The sequence below is a fragment of the Phoxinus phoxinus genome (assembly GCF_949152265.1).
Source record: "Phoxinus phoxinus genome assembly, chromosome: 14".
NCBI lineage: Eukaryota > Metazoa > Chordata > Actinopteri > Cypriniformes > Leuciscidae > Phoxinus > Phoxinus phoxinus.
This window is the reverse complement of record NC_136889.1, coordinates 711,767-736,766: the sequence shown is the minus strand read 5'-3', so window position 1 is coordinate 736,766 and position 25,000 is coordinate 711,767. Positions and strand designations below refer to the sequence as shown.

The 25,000-nt window shown below is 38.1% G+C and overlaps 1 protein-coding gene across 2 annotated transcripts; it reads right to left on the bottom strand.

The window, feature by feature from the left end:
• Positions 1 to 3,207: 3,207 nt before the first annotated feature.
• pwwp2b (PWWP domain containing 2B) lies at positions 3,208 to 14,820 on the bottom strand. Of its 2 annotated transcripts, XM_079634354.1 has the most exons (4): positions 14,317 to 14,820; positions 7,647 to 9,279; positions 5,378 to 5,414; positions 3,208 to 4,350 (listed from the first exon to the last, which is right to left on the bottom strand). In XM_079634354.1, exons 1-2 carry the CDS (start codon positions 14,454 to 14,456, stop codon positions 7,647 to 7,649), a joined length of 1,773 nt encoding a protein of 590 aa, XP_079490480.1. In that variant the 5' UTR covers positions 14,457 to 14,820; the 3' UTR covers positions 3,208 to 4,350; positions 5,378 to 5,414. The 2 variants fall into 2 exon arrangements, with proteins under 2 accessions (XP_079490480.1, XP_079490479.1); XM_079634353.1 differs by lacking the exon at positions 5,378 to 5,414 and having other exon boundaries at positions 14,317 to 14,793.
• Between the last annotated feature and the right edge of the window lie 10,180 nt (positions 14,821 to 25,000).

The window sequence follows — 25,000 nt, the reverse complement described above, 5'->3', positions numbered from 1 at the left end:
TAAGCGTGGACACTGTCACACCAGCAGAGGGCGCCACTCGAACACTGCAGATCCATCAGCCCAGACCCAGGAGGACCTGAGAAGAAGAAGCATGTTTACTGTAATCTTCACCACGGTAAACACACATTTACACGGCTCAGATATCTCTGTTATCTCATTTTTAGGAAAAATCACGAGTATAAATGCTGTTCTTTTCAACTTTCTGTTCATTAAAAAATCCTAAAAAAATAATCATGGTTTCCGCAAAAATGTGACTGTTTTCAACATTGATAATAATCATAACTGTGTCTTGATCATCAGATCATCATATTACACTGATTTCTGGAGGATCATGTGACACTGAAGACTGGAGTAATGATGATAAATTCAGCTTTGATCACAGGAATAAATTACACTTTACTGTATATTCACATAGAAAACTGATGATTTACATTATAATAATATTTCACTGTTTTTACTGCTAGTAAAAAAACTGTATTTTATCGTATTCTGTAATTTTTTTCAATGTCTTCCAAAAACATAAAAAAATCTTAATGATCCAAAACTTTCAAGCAATAGTTTATAATATAATATGATAATTAATTTTAGTTCTGGTGAAGACCAGTCTGCATTCCTTTGGGTTAGTCATCAGGTGTGTGTGTGTGTGTGTGTGTGTGTGTGTGTGTGTGTGTGTTGAACTTACAGACAGGAAGAGTACGCACGGCTCTGATTACACAATCACACAAGCTTTAGCGGATCCGTCAAAACACTCCTGTAGACTGAAGGTGTGTGTCTATAAAGTTTCCGTCTCTTTAATCAGAACATCATCATATAAACGTCTCATTTGAGCCTCACACACACACACACACACACACACACACTGAGATCCTGAGCTGTTGCGGCTGTAAACACACACACACACACACACTGTTCAGGCAACAGTGTAGAGTGTGATAGTAAAGAGCAGACGAGACTAACATGATTTTTATTTATAATAAAACTACTCTGAAGTCCCGATACTGAGTGAAATATGCGAAACACGATAAGCTCACATTCGTTAACATTATTAATGCATTTACATGATGAACATCAACTAGATGTTCATGTTAGTTCAGAAGTGTTTGATTTAACAAATGTTGTAAATATTGAAACGAACATTCCTGAGATTAATAAATGCTGTAGAAGTTTTGTTTATTGATAGTTCATGTTCGGCGACTAATGTTAAATCAAACCTTGTAAAGAGTTGCAGAAACACACTTGTGTGAACGAGTATTACAGAAGCACAACTGATTCTGGTTTAATCACAATCATCTTTGTCTCTCAAAGTGAATTAAAGGTACAATATGTAAGAATTTTGTAAAAAAATATCCCAAAATCTCTTGCCCAGTGTGATACATGTCCTAAGGTTGTGTACTTACAATATCCCAAAAGTCTCCAAAGATTTTTTATTTCAGAGAAATTCCAATTTTGAATAATGACCGTCCCGGGAAAAAATCTCGCCTGTCAATGACGCAATATCCGCGCTGTCCTCGGTTTCCGCTCGTACTGCCGTAGCCATGACGTAACCATGGTGACAGACGTGGACAACTGCGTAGTGCGTAACGTTTAGCGGCGCGCTGTTCTTGTTTCGTTCACACATTATGGACCATGGCACGCAGACTTTGGGACAAAAGGAGAACTAAACCGAGGCTCAATATCAGCGTGGTGTTTCCGAGAGCTAGCGTCCGCGACTAACTTCCACTCGACAGAGCTTCACGAGTCACGAGTCGACAGCGACGCCGCTCTTGCACACTCTTTATTAGACAGGGGAGCAAATGCACATAAACCAAATCAATGTTATATAGCTCAACATGATGACATGTTAGAATATGATCTGCATTTATTCTAATGTTGATCTAGCGTACTAGTAGCTGCTAGTTTCATAACGAACTAACACATAGAATAACATTATAACTCAACACATGTTTAGTGTGATAGTGTAACGTTAGAGCGAGTGACAGCGCTGCGTTACCTCACGAGTTTAATCCGTCTAATAAACTGTCCTGTGCGAGTATAGTTCAGCAGTCGCGGGTAGTTCGGTAGAATTAATCCTTTTTCCTTTATATCCGCGGGACTCGCGTGTGATATCTGTCTATTATTAGCAATCGCGATCTTCATACCACTGTAATGTTAAAAAACATCAATGTTTTCACTCATCCATTAACATTATTAGATCATCAGCTCGTCACTGCGTCATCAACCTACGCCTGTGCTACTGTGAGACGCTAGCGACCCCTAGCGGCGGAAACAATTACATAGTGTAGCTTTAATCACATAAAATGTTTTGTCACAAACACCCTATATTAGACTAAAAAAGCCCAATTAAACCCAGCGGTGTGTGAAACACGAGCAGATCCAGGATCAGCGGTTAAAACGGAAGAAAATAATAAATGTAGCTTGTGCTTTAAAGTTGACACCAAGAAGGATAAATATAAAGATAACAATAACTATATTAGTGTCCACACTGTGTATATATGTTGTGTTATTATGTGTATATCCTTCTGTTTATTAGAAGCGCTGCAGTGTGTCTGTCACTAAATTATTGTTATTTTCACAGGGACAGTTCACAACGGCACCGAATGCTCTGAAAGCAGGACAGATTCTGATTGGCTGTCATTTTTAAAGTGATTCCAATGATGTCATTCCTCTGTGCCGTTATCATTATAGTTATCCTTTACTATTCTTTTACATTCAAAATTATTTTTCAAACTACATCTTTATCATCCTTTGTGTGAATTATCTAGCAATAAAACTGTAAGAAGCGGAAAAGTCCCATTTTCTTCAGAAATGTAAGTAATCAAAGTCTTGTTTTCCAGCACAAACATTCTTAAATCAAGATTTACTGAAGATATTAAGTCTTGTTTTATGAAAATTAAGAGTTTAGTCTTAAAACAAGAACAAATATCTGCCAATGGAGTCAGAAAAATAATCTTGATTTCTCTGTAAATTACGCTTAATTGTATGCCTCCATTGGCAGATATTTGTTCATGTTTTAAGACTAAACTCGCTTAATCTTCATAAAACAAGACTTAATATCTTCAGTATCTTGATTTAAGAATGTTTAGATGTTAGTGCTGGAAAACGAGACAGAAACTGAGGAAACATCATCTTTTGCACACGCAAACCAATAGTGTTTTAACTCAAGCATTTTTCCGTGTCCACGTGCAAAAGAACATTGCAGAAAGGACATTGCTTTAATATTTTATTCTATGTACAGCACAATATAAACCTCGAGCAGATATAAAGCTCTCGAGAGTCTGCAGAGTCCAGAATCGTGAGGAGATCCTGAGCGTGACCTTCAAAAGTGTCCCGAAGGTCATTCCTGCGCATCTCCAACACCCCAGCACACACACGATGACACATGATCACACACGCTGCTTTTGATGCTTTAATGAAAGAGACGGTGCATAGGAGCGTACAGTTCTGTCCATATCTCCAGTGGAACATTTCATAAGGAGGAAAGCAACGGTGTCTAACGTAAACCAGGCTAACGCGATAATACAGTGTACACAACTTCCTGAAAGCGTCCTTTAATTCATGAAAATTAAAATCACTTCAAAAGCGATGGGTTGGCTCCTCCGAGAGTCTGCGAACGAGCGGTTCACAGCAGGCCACCACGGTATGGATAAAGTGCTTCTCTTAACGTGACATTAAATAATTAAAGCAAAAGAAAACATCACATAATCAGAGCGAAATAAGAAAATGGAGGACAGGAGATATATTCCTTCAAGAGGACAGAAAACTAGAGAGAGAGAGAGTGTGTGGAGCGACGGACAAGCTGACATACTGCATGGTGTAAGACCTACATGATGCAAAGGGGAATTTCACATTTTCATAATCTGAAGAAACAGACACAGTAAGACTCGTCGTTTAGTATCGTGACACGGATATGTGTGTGTCCGTCCGGCGTCCTATGAGGACAGTCAGTCATAAGAAACAGCAGCAGTGTGATCTTACAGGATTACTCGAGGCCAGTCACCGGTCGAGTGTTTTTTTGTGAATAAATACATTCGGATTTAGTGTCAAGCTACTTGTTCTAATATAATGTACGTCCTAAAAAACAAAGGAAGGAGAGATGGAGAGACGAACGGAGAGTAGTTGGGGGATCGTTCGCTCCGAGATGTTCCCGCGTTCTCCTCGTGGACCCTCAAACGCAGTCCGCTCATCACAGGGCAGACATCTTCTTCCAACAGTCGAGTGTGTGGGAGGAAAACAGCTCTTCCCTCATGGTGTCCGTGGCTAATGAAGACGCTCTCCGTGCTGGGAGGATCCCGCATACTGGGAGCGCCTGCAGACCCCTGAATACAGCCAGTCCACTGCCGTCCTCGTCCTCTAGGAGACAACACACACACTCATCTATTCAGTGCTGACAACACACACATGAGCCTGAGAGCGTCACACACACTCATCTATTCAGTACTGACAAAAATATAACACAATATTAGTGTGCACGGTGTCTATGCTGATTAGAGTATCACGATAACAAGCTCACATCAAACCCTGAGAGCTTGTTTTACATAAAGAGCTTACAATGCATTTACTGTGAATGATAATGCATAAAAAAACATGCATAAAAATGCATGCATGAAGCATAAATGCATGCATAATGCATTAATAAAAATCCATAAATTATGCATAATGCATTAATAAAAATCCATAAATGATGCAATATTGCATTAATAAAAATCCATAAATTATGCATAAACGCATGCAAAATAATGCATAAACATGCATGCACAATAATGCATAAACACATGCACAATAATGCATAAACATGCATGCACAATAATGCATAAACGCATGCACAATAATGCATATATGTTGCATAAAATAATGCATAAAAATGCATGCAAAAAATGGCTAAATGCATAAAGATGCAAGAAAAATGCATGCATATTTTTTATTTAATTCTATAGTGTTTTATATAATACAGATTGTTTCAAAGCAGCTTCACAGTAATAAACAGGAAAAATAACGCTCCAATAATGCAAGCTTCATCAAATATAAGACAAATGAAAAATAAAATGCTTGACTGAAGCTTGGCCCACAGGCAGAGCACAGTCTAGATGTGTCTAAATATGGCTGCAGGGAAATTCAGGATTCCAAACACTGGCAGTGTGAGCGGCTTGTGAACTTGAGCTAATATTGAACCGAGACAGCATCTGATCTCAATAAACATGAGGTGACCTAGCAATCTCCAGAGAAACTGAGGCCATGGGACCAAACCGAGAAGATAAAGACGATTCTATGATCAATAAATCAGAGGCATGTTCAAGCCTGTTCGGTCTAATAGTGTTTGGAGATCATGGCTTCATTAAATTCAAATGAAACGTGCACCTAACAGATGTCATGTACCCACCTTCATGTCATTCCAAAACCGTATGACTTTCTTTCTTCTGTGGAACACAAAAGGAGAAGTTTAGCCGCATGTTCTTTATAACTAAAGCAGACTGGGAAAGGTTTTACAGCGCCGGTCAAAGTACAATAAAAATATCTCAGACTCAAGTCAAAGCATACGATGGTGCTTTCTGTCGGCTTATTGAAGTGCGCGTGTGTGACAGGAACGCATTCTTACTGTGGATGTCAGCGCATACAGACAGCATTGTGCATATCGCAAACTCAGGGGGGGTTTTTATCCAAAAAAAGTATGAAAATGCTCTCTCATAAGAAGAAGTAAATCCTGCATCTGTGACTGCATGAGGACAATATGAGCCAATGACATGTTGCCTTAATCTTCTTTGTTTTTTTTAAAGCTTTATTAACATCACAATCGACATAACAAATGTCAGATACGCTAATTATTACATTTTGACGTCACCACCGGGAAATAATAAAGTCTTGTCGGGTTATCGGTTAGCATGTAAACCTGGATAACTGGTTATTTCAATAAGCTGCTGGTATTTGTGAGTTCCCAGCGCACTGTGTGCATGTAAACCTGATCATTGTGCAGCAGAACATTTACCGTTGTGTTCCACAGAAAAAGTCGTCGTCACTCAGACTTAGAAAGACAAAAAGTTGTGGGTTCATTTTTTTTTTTTTACACATACAAGCGTAACACTGTGTACCGGATGAGGTGATTACGTGGTAAACAAATGCAGACAGAAAAAATCTATTAATATATGCACAGTAAAACAGGATCCCTACAGAAACTAATACACAGCCTCGGGGGAGATCTTTTTGAAACGGTTTGACTTACAGGGTCAAAGGTGGAAGTCTAAATTCATCAATCAGACATTTCTGTACTCATTATTTGGTCCACAAAGTGGCGAGACAGCCTGATGTTCCACGGCTGAAGAAACCAGACAAGCGAAACACAAACTACTGGAGACGCGACAGCGACAGATGCTGGGTTGGTGAGCGTTGGTTCAGAGATTCAAGCAACTTCAAGGTTTAAAGAGCACAAAGACAAACGCTTCTTGACAAACTCTCTAGCACCTGTGTTTGTGCACACGATCACGTGTCAAAACTGAAGCGTGCCCGGACAGCAACATGGTGTCGGCCCAGATCCGGCACGCGTGGAATCCACGGATCTGGGCCGACACTGTTGCTGTGCTTTGGTAGTTCACTTCAGAATTAAAATTTCCTGATAATTTACTCTCCCCCACATCATCCAAGAGGTCCACGTCTTTCTTTCTTCAGGCGAACACACTCCAGATGTTCTCCATATAGTGACTTCAATGGTCCAGCGGGTCGAAGGTCCAGATGTGAGTTTCAGCTTCAAAGTCTCTCACGATCCAGCCGAGGAATAAGAGTCTCATCTAGACACACCAGCGGCCATTTTATAAAATAAAATAAACATTTATATACTTTTAACCACAAATGCTCATCTTGCACTCGCTGTGATGCGACACACATTACGCAATCACGTTGGAAATGTGGGATAGTGCGAAAAACTCCATCTCATTTTCACCTCCAACTTCAAAAATCATCCGACGTTGTTGTTTTACCTTTTATTTTTTTGTAAATCCTGTTTGATTTAGTCTTTGCACGTTCGCTTTGTAAACACTGGGTCGGTTCTTCCGCTGACGCCACACTTGACCTTTCAACGTGATGACGTAATGTGTGTCGCATCACAGCGAGTGCAAGATGAGCATTTGTGGTTAAAAAGTATATACATTTTTTTTTGGTAATAAAATGTCCGCTGGTGTGTCTAGATGAGACTCTTATTCCTCGGCTGGATCGTGAGAGACTTTGAAGCTGAAACTCACATTTGGACCTTCGACCCGCTGGACCATTGAAGTCACTATATGGAGAACATCTGGAGTGTGTTCGCCTGAAGAAAGAAAGACGTGAACATCTTGGATGACGTGCGGGAGAGTAAATTATCAGGAAATTTTTATTCTGAAGTAACTAATCCTTTAAAGGGATAGTTCACCCAAAAATGAAAATTCTCATCAATTACTAACCCTCGTGTCGTTCCAAACCCGTAAGACTTTCGCTCATCAACACACCTGGATTTATCTAAGGATCTCTTTATGAATGTTTTGAAGTGTCAGGGTGATAGAGGGACAGAAATCTCTCAGATTTCATTAAAAATATCTGCATTTGTATTCTGAAGACGAGCGAAAGTCTTACGGGGTTGAAAAGACTCTCTCTAAGAGTGCAATGATGAGCAAAGAAAGACTCACCTAAGTTTCGCAGTGAGACAGTAGAGATGTGATTTCGGCGCTCATGTGTCCCACCGCCTTGGCGGCCTCCATGATGGCGCGACGATACATCCCTTTCTTTTTGCGGTTGAAGCGTAACCTGAAGAATTCGCGGAACGGCGACAGTTTGGCAACCGAGAGTTGGGAGGTGGTGGGAGAACCGAACCAGGACACTTTAGCCTCAGGCCAGGGAGCGTCAACCTCTCCTTCTTCTCTACGAGAACCGCTAATACTGAGTATCCGAGCCGGCCACCACGGGAACCCGTGAATCTTTCCCCAAACAACATCACCCACTGTCACGGCGTGACCTTCCTCGGTCACGCACTTAGTCATGCTGCGAGTGTGCAGTCGCACGGTTAGAGGCGGAACGGTCTTGCTTTCCCCTTGAGAAGACGACGATACGGAGATGTCGTCGCCCGGAGCGAGATCGCAGAGTTCTGGCGACGTCCCGTCCGAGCTGAACGACTTGGACTCGTCTAGGCTGTCGCTACTGCACACGGAGAGGCTCGAAGAATCCGCTTTCCTCTTCCGGAAGTTAATGAGTAAAGTCAGGTCGCTGTGGCGGTCCACCTCCTCGCCGGACCAAAGTTCAAGCGGGTTTTTCTCGGACCCATCCTCGGATTGAGAGTTGGGAACTCTTGGACTTCTTCTCCGGGAACCGCCAACAAGTTCTGCCTCGTACACGGACACTTGCTCTCCTCCGTCGGACCGGGATCTCAAGCGGATCTTGGGCGACGGGGACTCGGGACTTGCCAACTTTGGGAGCTTGAGTTTGGGAATGGAAATGGTAAGACCCGTTCGGATGGCGTCCATCTGCGGTTGCACAACTTTCTGGGACTCCTTGGAAGCGTCTCTTTGTCCATGCCCGTTCTGCAACAACTGTTTCGGACAGAAGGGTTTGACAGAACCGTGAACTCTCGAGGGGATCTTTATTACTTCGCCTTTTCCTTGAGGAGTGCTATAGGAGATCTTAATCACAGGGCTGTGGGGAATGATGTCCCCTACCGGGAACTTCTCGTCGTCCTTCTTGTCCTTTCGGAAGCGTTTGCTGTCAAAGACCATTGAGTCCTCTCTTCTCTTCGACTCTTTGTTGTTGTCCCCGTCGTCCTTTCTCTTGGCCGGAGTCGCTTTAGTGTCCTCGTCTTCTTGAGGCGCGTTTTCCTTCCTAGACGTCTTGGGCGCCGTTGGTCCATCTTTGCTGTCCTCGTCGCTGTTTAGTGTGTTTTTGCATTTCTCGCACAACACCTGCCGAGGTCTCAGTCGGATCGTGCTCATGGTCATCCTTCCAGGCTCTCGACTTCTTCTTTTCTTCCTCTTGATTGGACGAGGTGGTGGTTGAGGAACCCACTGGTTGTACGTGTGCCGGACCCAAACGGGTTGCGGGAAGGGAGCGCCCTCAAAGTACGGTGGGTACGTGGGCTGGCCCGGTTGTACCGGGACGGGGACGGGAGCAGGAGGAGCCGTCGCTGGCTCCGTGTTCTCATCTTTTGGTCGCGGTGAAGGCGGACTAACGGGTTTAGAAGAAGCCTCTTCACTCGAGACTTCACAGTCCGGTCTCAATATGAGGCTCTCTTCTGATTTTCCAACAACGTCTGGAAGGCAAAACAGTCCAGTCCTACGGAAGAGAATCAAGAGGGAGAAATATAAGAGCCAAGCACTTTCACAGGAACAGAATGAACAGAGCAATGGAGGTTATTCATTCAGAAGTACCGCATTGTATTTGAGATGAGAATAAAAAAAAATTTTGTTTAAAGATGACATATGCCCCTTTTCACCAGATGTAATATACATCTATGGTGTTCCCAGAATGTGTCTTTGAAATTTTACCTCGAAAATCTCCCCAGATCATTTATAATATCTTTTCAAATTTGCTCCTTTTTGGGTGTGAGCAAAAACAAAAAGACATTTTTGTGTGTGTCCCTTTAAATGCAAATGAGCTGTTGCCCCGTCTCCATTCAGAAGAGGGCGGGGCCTTTACACAAGCTTCAGAAACTCAGACAAAATAACAAAACATGTGAATCTCACTCCCAGTTTGCTGCTTTGCTCAAAGTTTTGCCATTGCGTTAGAACGGGTCACTGCTGTCGCTTGCGAAAACCAAATGGCGACGCCGTGCGTGTAAACGTGCAGATTAAGGGCCGGTCAGATGTCATGATATGTCAAACTAATCCCCCAAGATTGTGAATAGACAACTAAACCAAATAACATGTAATTTACTTCTGACAAAAAGTTAATTGCTGCAGTCCATTTTAAAAAAAGAATTAATTTGCATTAATAATAAAATAGCAGGTTGAATGAATGATTCAATGACTCACTCATAATGACTTCAATCGTTTCATTACTGGTGAATCAGCATTTTTGAATGAATCTCTTGAATGAATGATTCATTTTTAACGTGTCGCCACCTACTGGTGTCACGATGTAATTGATAATCTTAATTTGAAGAGCCAAGTTACTTATAAAAGGTGATTTTCTCTATTCTGATCGCTACCGTAGACATCAGTGTTCGCATCCGAAACTAAACTTTTATCCAGAACTTCTGCGATGATTTGAATCGGATGAGCACTAAAATAGTACTCAAACTAAACAAAATGTATAAAATGAGCTGAAATAAAAAATAAAACAAATAATCCTGCTACTATGCATATAAAATAAATCACTTACCAATAAAAAACCCACTTACATCACCATTTAATGTCCTCATATTTAACACTCTCTAATCACAATGCTAGAAAAAACATTTGAACGCTCATGAACTGAAATCCATGATTAAGCATTTCTAATGGCAAGCTGACTCTTGACTGGAAAAACTAGTTCCTACCACACCTCTGTTTTCATAACCTTTAAAACACAGATATAATCTGATCCGTCAAAACTCTTAATGCTGCATTATTCTTAGAAACGGTGATGCTTGGAATTTAAAAGTACGGTGAAATTCACAAAAAGATACATTTAAATAACGCAAATTTTTTTTATAGTAATTAAGCAAGACATGGAGATTTGCTTTATGTTGCAAATGAAAATTATAAAACGAGCTGAAATAAAATTAATGTTTAGTTTAGTTTTTTGGTTTTAGTTTACAATAATAATCCTGCTATGATGGCGCAGAAAAAATACTTATATCACTTTTAAATGTCCTTATTTTTAACACATCACAATTTTGATAATTTTTCTCATGAACTGAAATACATGATTAAGCATCTCTAATACTCTGACTGGAAGAACTAGCCCGTGAATCACATCGTGCAAAAACACAAAAACATTTCAATAACACAAAATAATAACATTTTAAGACAACCATTATTATTCTTATTGTGATAATATTATGATAATAATTAAAGCAAGACATGGAGATTTGCTTTATGCTGCATATTTGCATGTAGCAAAAACTCAGAGAAGTTGTGAGATTGCCCCGGTGATCACGCTGAGTCTTGAGGATCGCAGGAGTGTGTGTGTGTGTGTGTGTGTGTGTGTGTGTGTGTGTGTGTGTGTGAGAGAGATGCAGCCACAGCAAAAGCGCTGTCAGAAACCACAGACAAAGAGAGCAACGGGCCGGCCCGGATCCCCCCCCCACCTCGCTGCACAAAAACAATCCCACAACCCACCGGGGACGCAGGGAGAGGGCCAGGAGATTTGGGTGTTTTCACACGCAGCGCTGAAATCTGATTGTGCCGGGATTATTAATTAAACCGTAGAAGGAAATCCTGTGGGTAACAGAGGCAGAAGCCCTGAGGCAACACACACCGATCATTTGATGGAAAATAAAACGCCCACCCCTAAAGCGAGCATAACTACAGCGTCTAGTGTCAGGATCCGGAGTCACAAACATTTCACTGCGTAACACACACACACACACACACACACATATATATATATAGCTGGGATGATGAACGAATAGATGCTATTTAAACAGTTCAGGATGAAACACTAGCCGACTACACACTGCCGACTACACACTGCACACTACACACTGCACACTACACTACACACTACACACTACACACTACACTGCACACTACTCACTACACACTACACTGCACACTACACTGCACACTACACTGCACACTACACTGCACACTACACTGCACACTACACACTGCACACTACACACTGCACACTACACACTGCTCACTACACACTGCTCACTACACACTACACTGCACACTACACTGCACACTACACTGCACACTACACACTGCACACTACACACTGCTCACTACACACTGCTCACTACACACTACACTGCACACTACACTGCACACTACACTGCACACTACACTGCACACTGCACACTACACACTACACTGCACACTACACACTGCACATTACACACTGCACACTGCACTACACACTGCTCACTACACACTACACTGCACACTACAAACTGCACATTACACACTGCACACTACACACTGCACACTGCACATTACACACTGCACACTGCACACGGCTCACTACACACGGCTCACTACACACTACACACGGCTCACTACACACTGCACACGGCTCACTACACACTGCACACGGCTCACTACACACTGACTGCACACTACACACGGCTCACTACACACTGCACACTACACACGGCTCACTACACACTGCACACGGCTCACTAGCTTCTGACGTAGGAGAATTATTCCACGATAAACGCTTGTAGAAACTAATGCTGTGCAGCGATTAATCACATCCAAAATAAAAGTGTGTTTACATAATGTGTGTGTGTGCAGTGTATAATTTTGTCTAAATAAATACACACACATGCATGTTTATATTTAAGAAATATTTGCATGTATATAGAAATATATTTTATATATAAATGACAAATTTTTCTTAAATATATACGGTACATGAATGTGTGTATTCATAAATACAAAATTATACACACACATATATCATGTAAACACACTTTTATTAATCACGATTAATCGGTGCACAGCAGCACTAGTAGAAATGATTTTTGTTCAGAAACTGCTAGTAAAAGTTCACACATAAATGCATAAAAATGGCAAGTAACGCATTGAACTAAACATGAGAGTCTGACATTGAAAAATGCATCGTCTTTGTTTTATTTGCATTTTCCAAAAATAATTTTGTACGTTGTATTATTATTTTAGCATGAAGCATATTTGGCAACACGTTACAATCACGTCTTACTGTTAATGCATTAACTAAACGCTGAGAAAAGTGTTTTTACAGCATTAAATAGCCTTTGTTAATGTTCTACGGCTCATGTTCACAGTGCATTCACTAATGATGCAACTTTTGATCTTAAAAATGCATTAGAAAATGTTAAAGAATAACATTAAGATTAATAAATGCTGCTCATGTTAACTGCTAAATGTTGTGCAAAAATGTGTAGTTTAATTAAAAACTACAAAGAAAACAAAGGCAGTTGCATTTCCTTCCAGTTCATTGGTCACACTGGAAATCAAAGGTTAAGCGCAGTGCATTGTGGGACGCGGTGTTCTATGTAGTGTGCACAGCAAGTGCACTAGACCATCTGAGTATTGAGTGTGGTGTTCTGAGGATGATTCACTGGAAAATCTTCCCGGCAGGCCGTGATTCACGATGACACGACAGGAACAAAGCATCCCAACATTTAACAAATGCTTCATGCACTAAAAATACAGTTTTATTTCACAGCGATGCCATAGAGAAGCGCTCAGCTCTTAAAATAACCGTGTGTCCTATAGTGTGAGGAACATTTGAATAATCTAAAGAACATTAAGTGCAATGCAACCACCAATGCTAATAAAGAACCTTTATTTTTATGAGTTTTAAGAGTTTACAGGTGAGGAAAAGCACACATATACATAAAAATGTGTTAATATTTACAGTTTTTAGATTAAAACGTGTAAAAATATAAACATAAACTGTCTATTTGACCTTCGGAATAACCTGACTATTATAAACATTGAATTATGAAAGTCAGTTATTATTTTTCTGATGGGCTATGAAGGAAAAGCGATGTTAGATTCTCATGCGATGTCTATTAATACTCACAGTATCTGTGTGACAGGCGCTCATAATATCAAGCAAATATCCATAATCACACGCACAATAACCCATCCACACAGGAATATGATGTGGAGAAGGTTCAGTGGCATCAATGTCAGATTATTCCACATCAAACCCACAGAATATGAAAATAACACTGAGGAAATATGGAATAAACCAATGCAAGGCCTCATGGTGAAAAAAAAAATCAAATTCCCCCAGAACCACATGAATAAACACAATATTTGACCTTTACACTGACTGCATATAACACTGCCATCTGACCCTTCATGGAGAATAGTGATGATTAGGACTCAGTTTAGCAGATTCTGTGTGACAGCGATGAATGTGCATGAAAGAAAACATCAATCATGTTGAATGTGAAGAAATGATACAAAGAAACAGCTCCAGCTACACGGCTAAAGCAACCACCATCCTCTGAGACACTACACAACACAAGATCCGACACAAAAGAGCGATTTATCCACATCTAGTGTGTGTGTGTGTGTGTGTGTGTGTGTGTGATGAAGATGATGGTTGCTCTTCTTCTCCTCATTGTCTCTGCTCAAGGCCTGTGTGTTCTCCTGGCCTGCTCTTTAGGCCCGACGTTATAAAGTGTGTGTTTTTCGCATGAAAACACAAAGAAAGGAGACTCACTTTCTGCCGCAGTCCAGGAGGATCCCGGTGTAGCTCTTCTCCCGGTACACCAGCGTCACCACGAGCGTGTCGTTCACGATCTGCTCGACGGTCACCGGGATCCGGGAGCCGGCCCGCAGCTCCTCCGGCACGGCCTGCATGTTTCCTCGCTCGGGGTCCGGGTTTGGGTCGCTCGATCGCGGCCACCGGAGCCTCTCGGTCGCGTCGCGTCGCGTCGGCCTTCACTGCGATCCGTGCGCGCGCTCGGGAGGCTCCGTCAGGACGCGCAGTGACGCCATCAACTCCACCGACGCGTTACAACGGGCCCGTTCGCGGTGACATCATCATCACCACCGAGAGACGAGAGGATCTGAGCGAGCGAGCGAACCACACACACACACACACACACACACACACACACACACACACACACACACACACACACACACACACCACATGTGTGTGGAGAGAACATAGACTTACTATGTCCAATGTTCTGGACATACAGGTAAACTCACCTAGATCACATGACACATAAAACACAAATATAATATAGCCTGTATTAATTTCCTTTATTAATAAAGGCCTATATTTGTCGCCTTTGTTTCCATTGGCTTTTGGCTTGCTTAGTTGGGGAATATTTCATTTAATATTCAACAATATTATTGTTCTGCTGATTTGACACCTTTATATGAGAACTGAACTGAGCTGGACATCACGGTCATCTTTGATCACCAAAATTACATATTTAAGCGTTTTTTCCTTGAAAAAATATTCGTCATGCCTTAAAATATCTTGAATGTAACTCGACACCCTTTAGTATGCGCGGTTCTATGAATATGCAAATGAGCTCCGCCTCCACTCACTCAGCTCAGATATCCACTGGTTGACGATCACACGTTTATTTTTTATTTTTTTTATTGCAACAGAAAATATACAAAGATTTGTACATGAAAATACTCCTCACAGCAAGTAGAAAATTAAAATCAAGAAAAAAATTATAGGGGGGGTATAATGGCATTTTATAACAAGATAACAAATTTTCACAAGATGTAAAATAAGTCTCTGATGTCCCCAGAGTGTGTGTGTGAAGTTTTAGCTCAAAATACCCCACAGATATTTTTATATATCATGTTATATGAAAACATGGTTTTCGAAAACGCACTGTTTTGTGCCTGGCCCTTTAAATGCAAAAGAGCTGCTGCAGAGGGCGGAGCTTCAAAAGGTAGTGTGTTAGCAGCTGCGATTACCTCACACACACACACACACACACTCACACACTAACATGACAGAAACTGTTCTGCCTTTAATGTTAAACCGGAGTCAGACAAAGATGGAGAGACTCGAGAAGAAGTGACACATGTAGAAGAACAGGACGTCTCTGATTGGTTAGTTGATGAGTTTATGTTGCTGATGTGGAGTTAACGATCTTCAATTAGCATATTCTGTCATGATAATCTATAAGTCGCTCGTATAGGAACTGTTGTGAGACGCACACAGAGTGACTTTCTATTGCATGTGAAAAGATGATAAAGTTTGAGCGGATCACAGATGTGCTCGACTACAGCAACTCTTCCTCTCCTCAACATGGACTGTGTGTTCAGGGGGCGGAGCTTATGTAAATTATAGGGGTGTGATGTCACTAACGGGAGGAATGTTGTGTAGTTCCAGCCGTTCGTTGTAGTTCTTTTCTTTAAAAGCAAATATCTCCCTTTGCTCTGAACTTTGAGCGTTGTAACTTTGCAGATGTTGTTTATGATCAAACACAACATTACACACTAACTACAGTTAGACAACACAACATTACACACTAACTACAGTTAGAAAACACAACATTACACACTAACTACAGTTAGAAAACACAACATTACACACTAACTACAGTTAGAAAACAACATTACACACTAACTACAGTTAGAAAACAACATTACACACTAACTACAGTTAGAAAACACAACACTACACACTAACTACAGTTAGAAAACACAACATTACACACTAACTACAGTTAGAAAACACAACATTACACACTAACTACAGTTAGAAAACACAACATTACACACTAACTACAGTTAGAAAACACAACATTACACACTCACTACAGTTAGAAAACACAACATTACACACTAACTACAGTTAGAAAACACAACATTACACACTAACTACAGTTAGAAAACACAACATTACACACTAACTACAGTTAGACAACACAACATTACACACTAACTACAGTTAGAAAACACAACATTACACACTAACTACAGTTAGAAAACACAACATTACACACTCACTACAGTTAGACAACACAACATTACACACTCACTACAGTTAGACAACACAACATTACACACTAACTACAGTTAGAAAACACAACATTACACACTAACTACAGTTAGACAACACAACATTACACACTCACTACAGTTAGAAAACACAACATTACACACTAACTACAGTTAGACAACACAACATTACACACTAACTACAGTTAGAAAACACAACATTACACACTAACTACAGTTAGAAAACACAACATTACACACTAACTACAGTTAGAAAACAACATTACACACTAACTACAGTTAGAAAACACAACACTACACACTAACTACAGTTAGAAAACACAACATTACACACTCACTACAGTTAGACAACACAACATTACACACTAACTACAGTTAGAAAACACAACATTACACACTCACTACAGTTAGAAAACACAACATTACACACTAACTACAGTTAGAAAACACAACATTACACACTAACTACAGTTAGAAAACACAACATTACACACTAACTACAGTTAGACAACACAACATTACACACTAACTACAGTTAGAAAACACAACATTACACACTCACTACAGTTAGAAAACACAACATTACACACTAACTACAGTTAGAAAACACAACATTACACACTAACTACAGTTAGAAAACACAACATTACACACTAACTACAGTTAGACAACACAACATTACACACTAACTACAGTTAGAAAACACAACATTACACACTCACTACAGTTAGACAACACAACATTACACACTAACTACAGTTAGAAAACACAACATTACACACTCACTACAGTTAGAAAACACAACATTACACACTAACTACAGTTAGAAAACACAACATTACACACTAACTACAGTTAGAAAACACAACATTACACACTAACTACAGTTAGACAACACAACATTACACACTAACTACAGTTAGAAAACACAACATTACACACTAACTACAGTTAGAAAACACAACATTACACACTAACTACAGTTAGAAAACACAACATTACACACTAACTACAGTTAGAAAACACAACATTACACACTCACTACAGTTAGAAAACACAACATTACACACTAACTACAGTTAGAAAACACAACATTACACACTAACTACAGTTAGAAAACACAACATTACACAATAACTACAGTAAGACAACACAACATTACACACTAACTACAGTTAGACAACACAACATTACACACTAACTACAGTTAGAAAACACAACATTACACACTAACTACAGTTAGAAAACACAACATTACACACTAACTACAGTTAGAAAACAACATTACACACTAACTACAGTTAGAAAACACAACATTACACACTAACTACAGTTAGAAAACACAACATTACACACTCACTACAGTTAGAAAACACAACATTACACACTAACTACAGTTAGAAAACACAACATTACACACTCACTACAGTTAGAAAACACAACATTACACACTAACTACAGTTAGAAAACACAACATTACACACTAACTACAGTTAGAAAACACAACATTACACACTCACTACAGTTAGACAACACAACATTACACACTAACTACAGTTAGACAACACAACATTACACACTAACTACAGTTAGAAAACACAACATTACACACTAACTACAGTTAGACAACACAACATTACACACTAACTACAGTTAGACAACACAACATTACACACTCACTACAGTTAGAAAACACAACATTACACACTCACTACAGTTAGAAAACACAACATTACACACTAACTACAGTTAGAAAACACAACATTACACACTAACTACAGTTAGAAAACAACATTACACACTAACTACAGTTAGAAAACACAACACTACACACTAACTACAGTTAGAAAACACAACATTACACACTAACTACAGTTAGAAAACACAACATTACACACTCACTACAGTTAGAAAACACAACATTACACACTAACTACAGTTAGAAAACACAACACTACACACTAACTACAGTTAGAAAACACAACATTACACACTAACTACAGTTAGACAACACAACATTACACACTAACTACAGCTAGACAACACAACACTACACACTAACTACAGTTAGAAAACACAACATTACACACTAACTACAGTTAGAAAACAACATTACACACTAACTACAGTTAGAAAACAACACTACACACTAACTACAGTTAGAAAACACAACATTACACACTAACTACAGTTAGAAAACACAACATTACACACTACAGTTAGAAAACACAACATTACACACTAACTACAGTTAGAAAACACAACATTACACACTCACTACAGTTAGAAAACACAACATTACACACTAACTACAGTTAGAAAACACAACATTACACACTAACTACAGCTAGACAACACAACATTACACACTAACTACAGCTAGACAACACAACATTACACACTAACTACAGCTAGACAACACAACATTACACACTAACTACAGCTAGACAACACAACATTACACACTAACTACAGCTAGACAACACAACATTACACACTAACTACAGCTAGACAACACAACATTACACACTAACTACAGTTAGAAAACACAACATTACACACTCACTACAGTTAGAAAACACAACATTACACACTAACTACAGTTAGACAACACAACATTACACACTAACTACAGTTAGAAAACACAACACTACACACTAACTACAGTTAGACAACACAACATTACACACTAACTACAGTTAGAAAACACAACATTACACACTAACTACAGTTAGACAACACAACATTACACACTAACTACAGTTAGAAAACACAACATTACACACTCACTACAGTTAGAAAACACAACATTACACACTAACTACAGTTAGAAAACACAACATTACACACTAACTACAGTTAGAAAACACAACATTACACACTAACTACAGTTAGAAAACACAACACACTAACTACAGTTAGAAAACACAACATTACACACTAACTACAGTTAGAAAACACAACATTACACACTAACTACAGTTAGAAACACAACATTACACACTAACTACAGTTAGACAACACAACATTACACACTAACTACAGTTAGAAAACACAACACTACACACTAACTACAGTTAGACAACACAACATTTACACACTAACTACAGTTAGAAAACACAACATTACACACTAACTACAGTTAGAAAACACAACATTACACACTAACTACAGTTAGAAAACACAACATTACACACTAACTACAGTTAGAAAACACAACATTACACACTAACTACAGTTAGAAAACACAACACTTACACACTAACTACAGTTAGAAAACACAACATTACACACTAACTACAGTTAGAAAACACAACATTACACACTAACTACAGTTAGAAAACACAACATTACACACTAACTACAGTTAGAAAACACAACATTACACACTAACTACAGTTAGAAAACACAACACTACACACTAACTACAGTTAGAAAAACACAACATTACACACTAACTACAGTTAGACAACACAACATTACACACTAACTACAGTTAGAAAACACAACATTACACACTAACTACAGTTAGAAAACACAACATTACACACTAACTACAGTTAGAAAACACAACATTACACACTAACTACAGTTAGAAAACACAACATTACACACTAACTACAGTTAGAAAACACAACATTACACACTAACTACAGTTAGACAACACAACATTACACACTAACTACAGTTAGAAAACACAACATTACACACTAACTACAGTTAGAAAACACAACACTACACACTAACTACAGTTAGAAAACACAACATTACACACTAACTACAGTTAGAAAACACAACACTACACACTAACTACAGTTAGAAAACACAACATTACACACTAACTACAGTTAGAAAACACAACATTACACACTAACTACAGTTAGAAAACACAACACTACACACTAACTACAGTTAGAAAACACAACATTACACACTAACTACAGTTAGAAAAACACAACATTACACACTAACTACAGTTAGAAAACACAACATACACACTAACTACAGTTAGAAAACACATTACACACTAACTACAGTTAGACAACACAACATTACACACTAACTACAGTTAGAAAACACAACATTACACACTAACTACAGTTAGACAACACAACACTACACACTAACTACAGTTAGAAAACACAACATTACACACTAACTACAGTTAGAAAAACACAACATTACACACTAACTACAGTTAGAAAACACAACACTACACACTAACTACAGTTAGAAAACACAACATTACACACTAACTACAGTTAGAAAACACAACATTACACACTAACTACAGTTAGAAAACACAACATTACACACTAACTACAGTTAGAAAACACAACATTACACACTAACTACAGTTAGAAAACACAACATTACACACTAACTACAGTTAGAAAACACAACATTACACACTAACTACAGTTAGAAAACACAACATTACACACTAACTACAGTTAGAAAACACAACATTACACACTAACTACAGTTAGAAAACACAACATTACACACTAACTACAGTTAGAAAACACAACATTACACACTAACTACAGTTAGAAAACACAACATTACACACTAACTACAGTTAGAAAACACAACATTACACACTAACTACAGTTAGAAAACACAACATTACACACTAACTACAGTTAGAAAACACAACATTACACACTAACTACAGTTAGAAAACACAACACTACACACTCACTACAGTTAGAAAACACATTACACACTAACTACAGTTAGAAAACACAACATTACACACTAACTACAGTTAGAAAACACAACATTACACACTAACTACAGTTAGACAACACAACACTACACACTAACTACAGTTAGAAAACACAACATTACACACTCACTACAGTTAGAAAACACAACATTACACACTCACTACAGTTAGAAAACACAACATTACACACTAACTACAGTTAGAAAACACAACATTACACACTAACTACAGTTAGAAAACACAACATTACACACTAACTACAGTTAGAAAACACAACATTACACACTAACTACAGTTAGAAAACACAACATTACACACTCACTACAGTTAGAAAACACAACATTACACACTAACTACAGTTAGAAAACACAACATTACACACTAACTACAGCTAGACAACACAACATTACACACTAACTACAGTTAGAAAACACAACATTACACACTAACTACAGTTAGAAAACACAACATTACACACTAACTACAGTTAGAAAACACAACATTACACACTAACTACAGTTAGACAACACAACATTACACACTAACTACAGTTAGAAAATACAACATTACACACTAACTACAGTTAGAGAACACAACATTACACACTAACTACAGTTAGAAAACACAACATTACACACTCACTACAGTTAGAAAACACAACATTACACACTCACTACAGTTAGAAAACACAACATTACACACTAACTACAGTTAGAAAACACAACACTACACACTAACTACAGTTAGAAAACACAACATTACACACTCACTACAGTTAGAAAACACAACATTACACACTCACTACAGTTAGAAAACACAACATTACACACTAACTACAGTTAGAAAACACAACACTACACACTAACTACAGTTAGACAACACAACATTACACACTAACTACAGTTAGAAAACACAACATTACACACTAACTACAGTTAGAAAACACAACACTACACACTAACTACAGTTAGAAAACACAACATTACACACTCACTACAGTTAGAGAACACAACATTACACACTCACTACAGTTAGAAAACACAACATTACACACTAACTACAGTTAGAAAACACAACACTACACACTAACTACAGTTAGAAAACACAACATTACACACTCACTACAGTTAGACAACACAACATTACACAATAACTACAGTTAGAGAACACAACATTACACACTAACTACAGTTAGACAACACAACATTACACACTAACTACAGTTAGAAAACACAACATTACACACTAACTACAGTTAGAAAACACAACACTACACACTAACTACAGTTAGAAAACACAACATTACACACTCACTACAGTTAGAGAACACAACATTACACACTCACTACAGTTAGAAAACACAACATTACACACTAACTACAGTTAGAAAACACAACACTACACACTAACTACAGTTAGAAAACACAACATTACACACTCACTACAGTTAGACAACACAACATTACACAATAACTACAGTTAGAGAACACAACATTACACACTAACTACAGTTAGACAACACAACATTACACACTAACTACAGTTAGAAAACACAACATTACACACTCACTACAGTTAGACAACACAACATTACACAATAACTACAGTTAGAGAACACAACATTACACACTAACTACAGTTAGACAACACAACATTACACACTAACTACAGTTAGAAAACACAACATTACACACTAACTACAGTTAGAAAACACAACACTACACACTAACTACAGTTAGAAAACACAACATTACACACTCACTACAGTTAGAGAACACAACATTACACACTAACTACAGTTAGACAACACAACATTACACACTAACTACAGTTAGAAAACACAACATTACACACTCACTACAGTTAGAAAACACAACATTACACACTCACTACAGTTAGAAAACACAACATTACACACTCACTACAGTTAGAAAACACAACATTACACACTAACTACAGTTAGAAAACACAACATTACACACTAACTACAGTTAGAAAACACAACATTACACACTAACTACAGTTAGAAAACACAACATTACACACTCACTACAGTTAGAAAACACAACATTACACACTAACTACAGTTAGAAAACACAACACTACACACTAACTACAGTTAGACAACACAACATTACACACTAACTACAGTTAGACAACACAACATTACACACTAACTACAGTTAGAAAACACAACATTACACACTAACTACAGTTAGAAAACACAACATTACACACTAACTACAGTTAGAAAACACAACATTACACACTAACTACAGTTAGAAAACACAACATTACACACTAACTACAGTTAGAAAACACAACATTACACACTCACTACAGTTAGAAAACACAACCATTACACACTAACTACAGTTAGAAAACACAACATTACACACTCACTACAGTTAGAAAACACAACATTACACACTAACTACAGTTAGAAAACACAACATTACACACTAACTACACACTAACTACAGTTAGAAAACACAACATTACACACTAACTACAGTTAGAAAACACAACATTACACACTAACTACAGTTAGAAAACACAACATTACACACTCACTACAGTTAGAAAACACAACATTACACACTAACTACAGTTAGAAAACACAACATTACACACTAACTACAGTTAGACAACACAACATTACACACTAACTACAGTTAGAAAACAACAACATTACACACTAACTACAGTTAGACAACACAACATTACACACTAACTACAGTTAGAAAACACAACATTACACACTAACTACAGTTAGACAACACAACATTACACACTAACTACAGTTAGAAAACAACATTACACACTAACTACAGTTAGACAACACAACATTACACACTAACTACAGTTAGACAACACAACATTACACACTCACTACAGTTAGAAAACACAACACTACACACTAACTACAGTTAGAAAACACAACATTACACACTAACTACAGTTAGAAAAGTCAAATAATGTGAATGTGATATTTTCCAATTAAAATAAAAAGTAGTATAAGGAAGCACACCGTACTTTTGGACTCAACATTGTCCTGCACAAAAAATACTACATCAAACAGCTCAATTTGTAGACATGTTTCAAACAACCTAGAAACGAAATTTGAAACATCCAAACAAATAATTTCTGAATATATAAAAAAATTTTTTTTTTTAAATCAGATTATTTGGCATTGCCACAAAATTCACATAAGTTTTCAATATTCAAATGGAAATGTTCAAGAAGTAACTCCTTGACAGGGTAAGTTCTGTGTACAATTTTATAGGATACCTCTCTAATTTTATTATTAATAAAAAACTTATTTGTTATAGACCATACTCTTTTCCAATTAATATTTTCCAATTTAGTAGACCCAAACCCTGTTGAACAAGGAAAAAAGTGATCAAAAAAGATTTATGGCTTTGATTTTCTCAAACTTATATTTTGTGGACATGTTTTGGAAAATATACATATCATATTACATTTAAAAACAGTATTTTTCATAATAATAAACTTAAACTTCAAAAAAAAAAATTAGTTAAATTTTTTTATCCCCTTTTTTCACTTCAGCAATAATTCAAAGATTCAAGATTTACCAGTTTAATTAAATTTTCAGGTCTATGTTCAAAAAGTGTTAATTAATGGATCATAACTATTCCATAAATATAGT

Bases quoted from the DNA above. Each gene is read 5' to 3' on its own strand.
- pwwp2b (XM_079634354.1), bottom strand. From the start codon at position 14,456: ATGCAGGCCGTGCCGGAGGAGCTGCGGGCCGGCTCCCGGATCCCGGTG. The intron at 9,280-14,316 runs GTGAGTCTCCTT...TCTCTTCCGTAG, and splicing joins CTCCTGGACTGCGGCAGAAA to GACTGGACTGTTTTGCCTTC.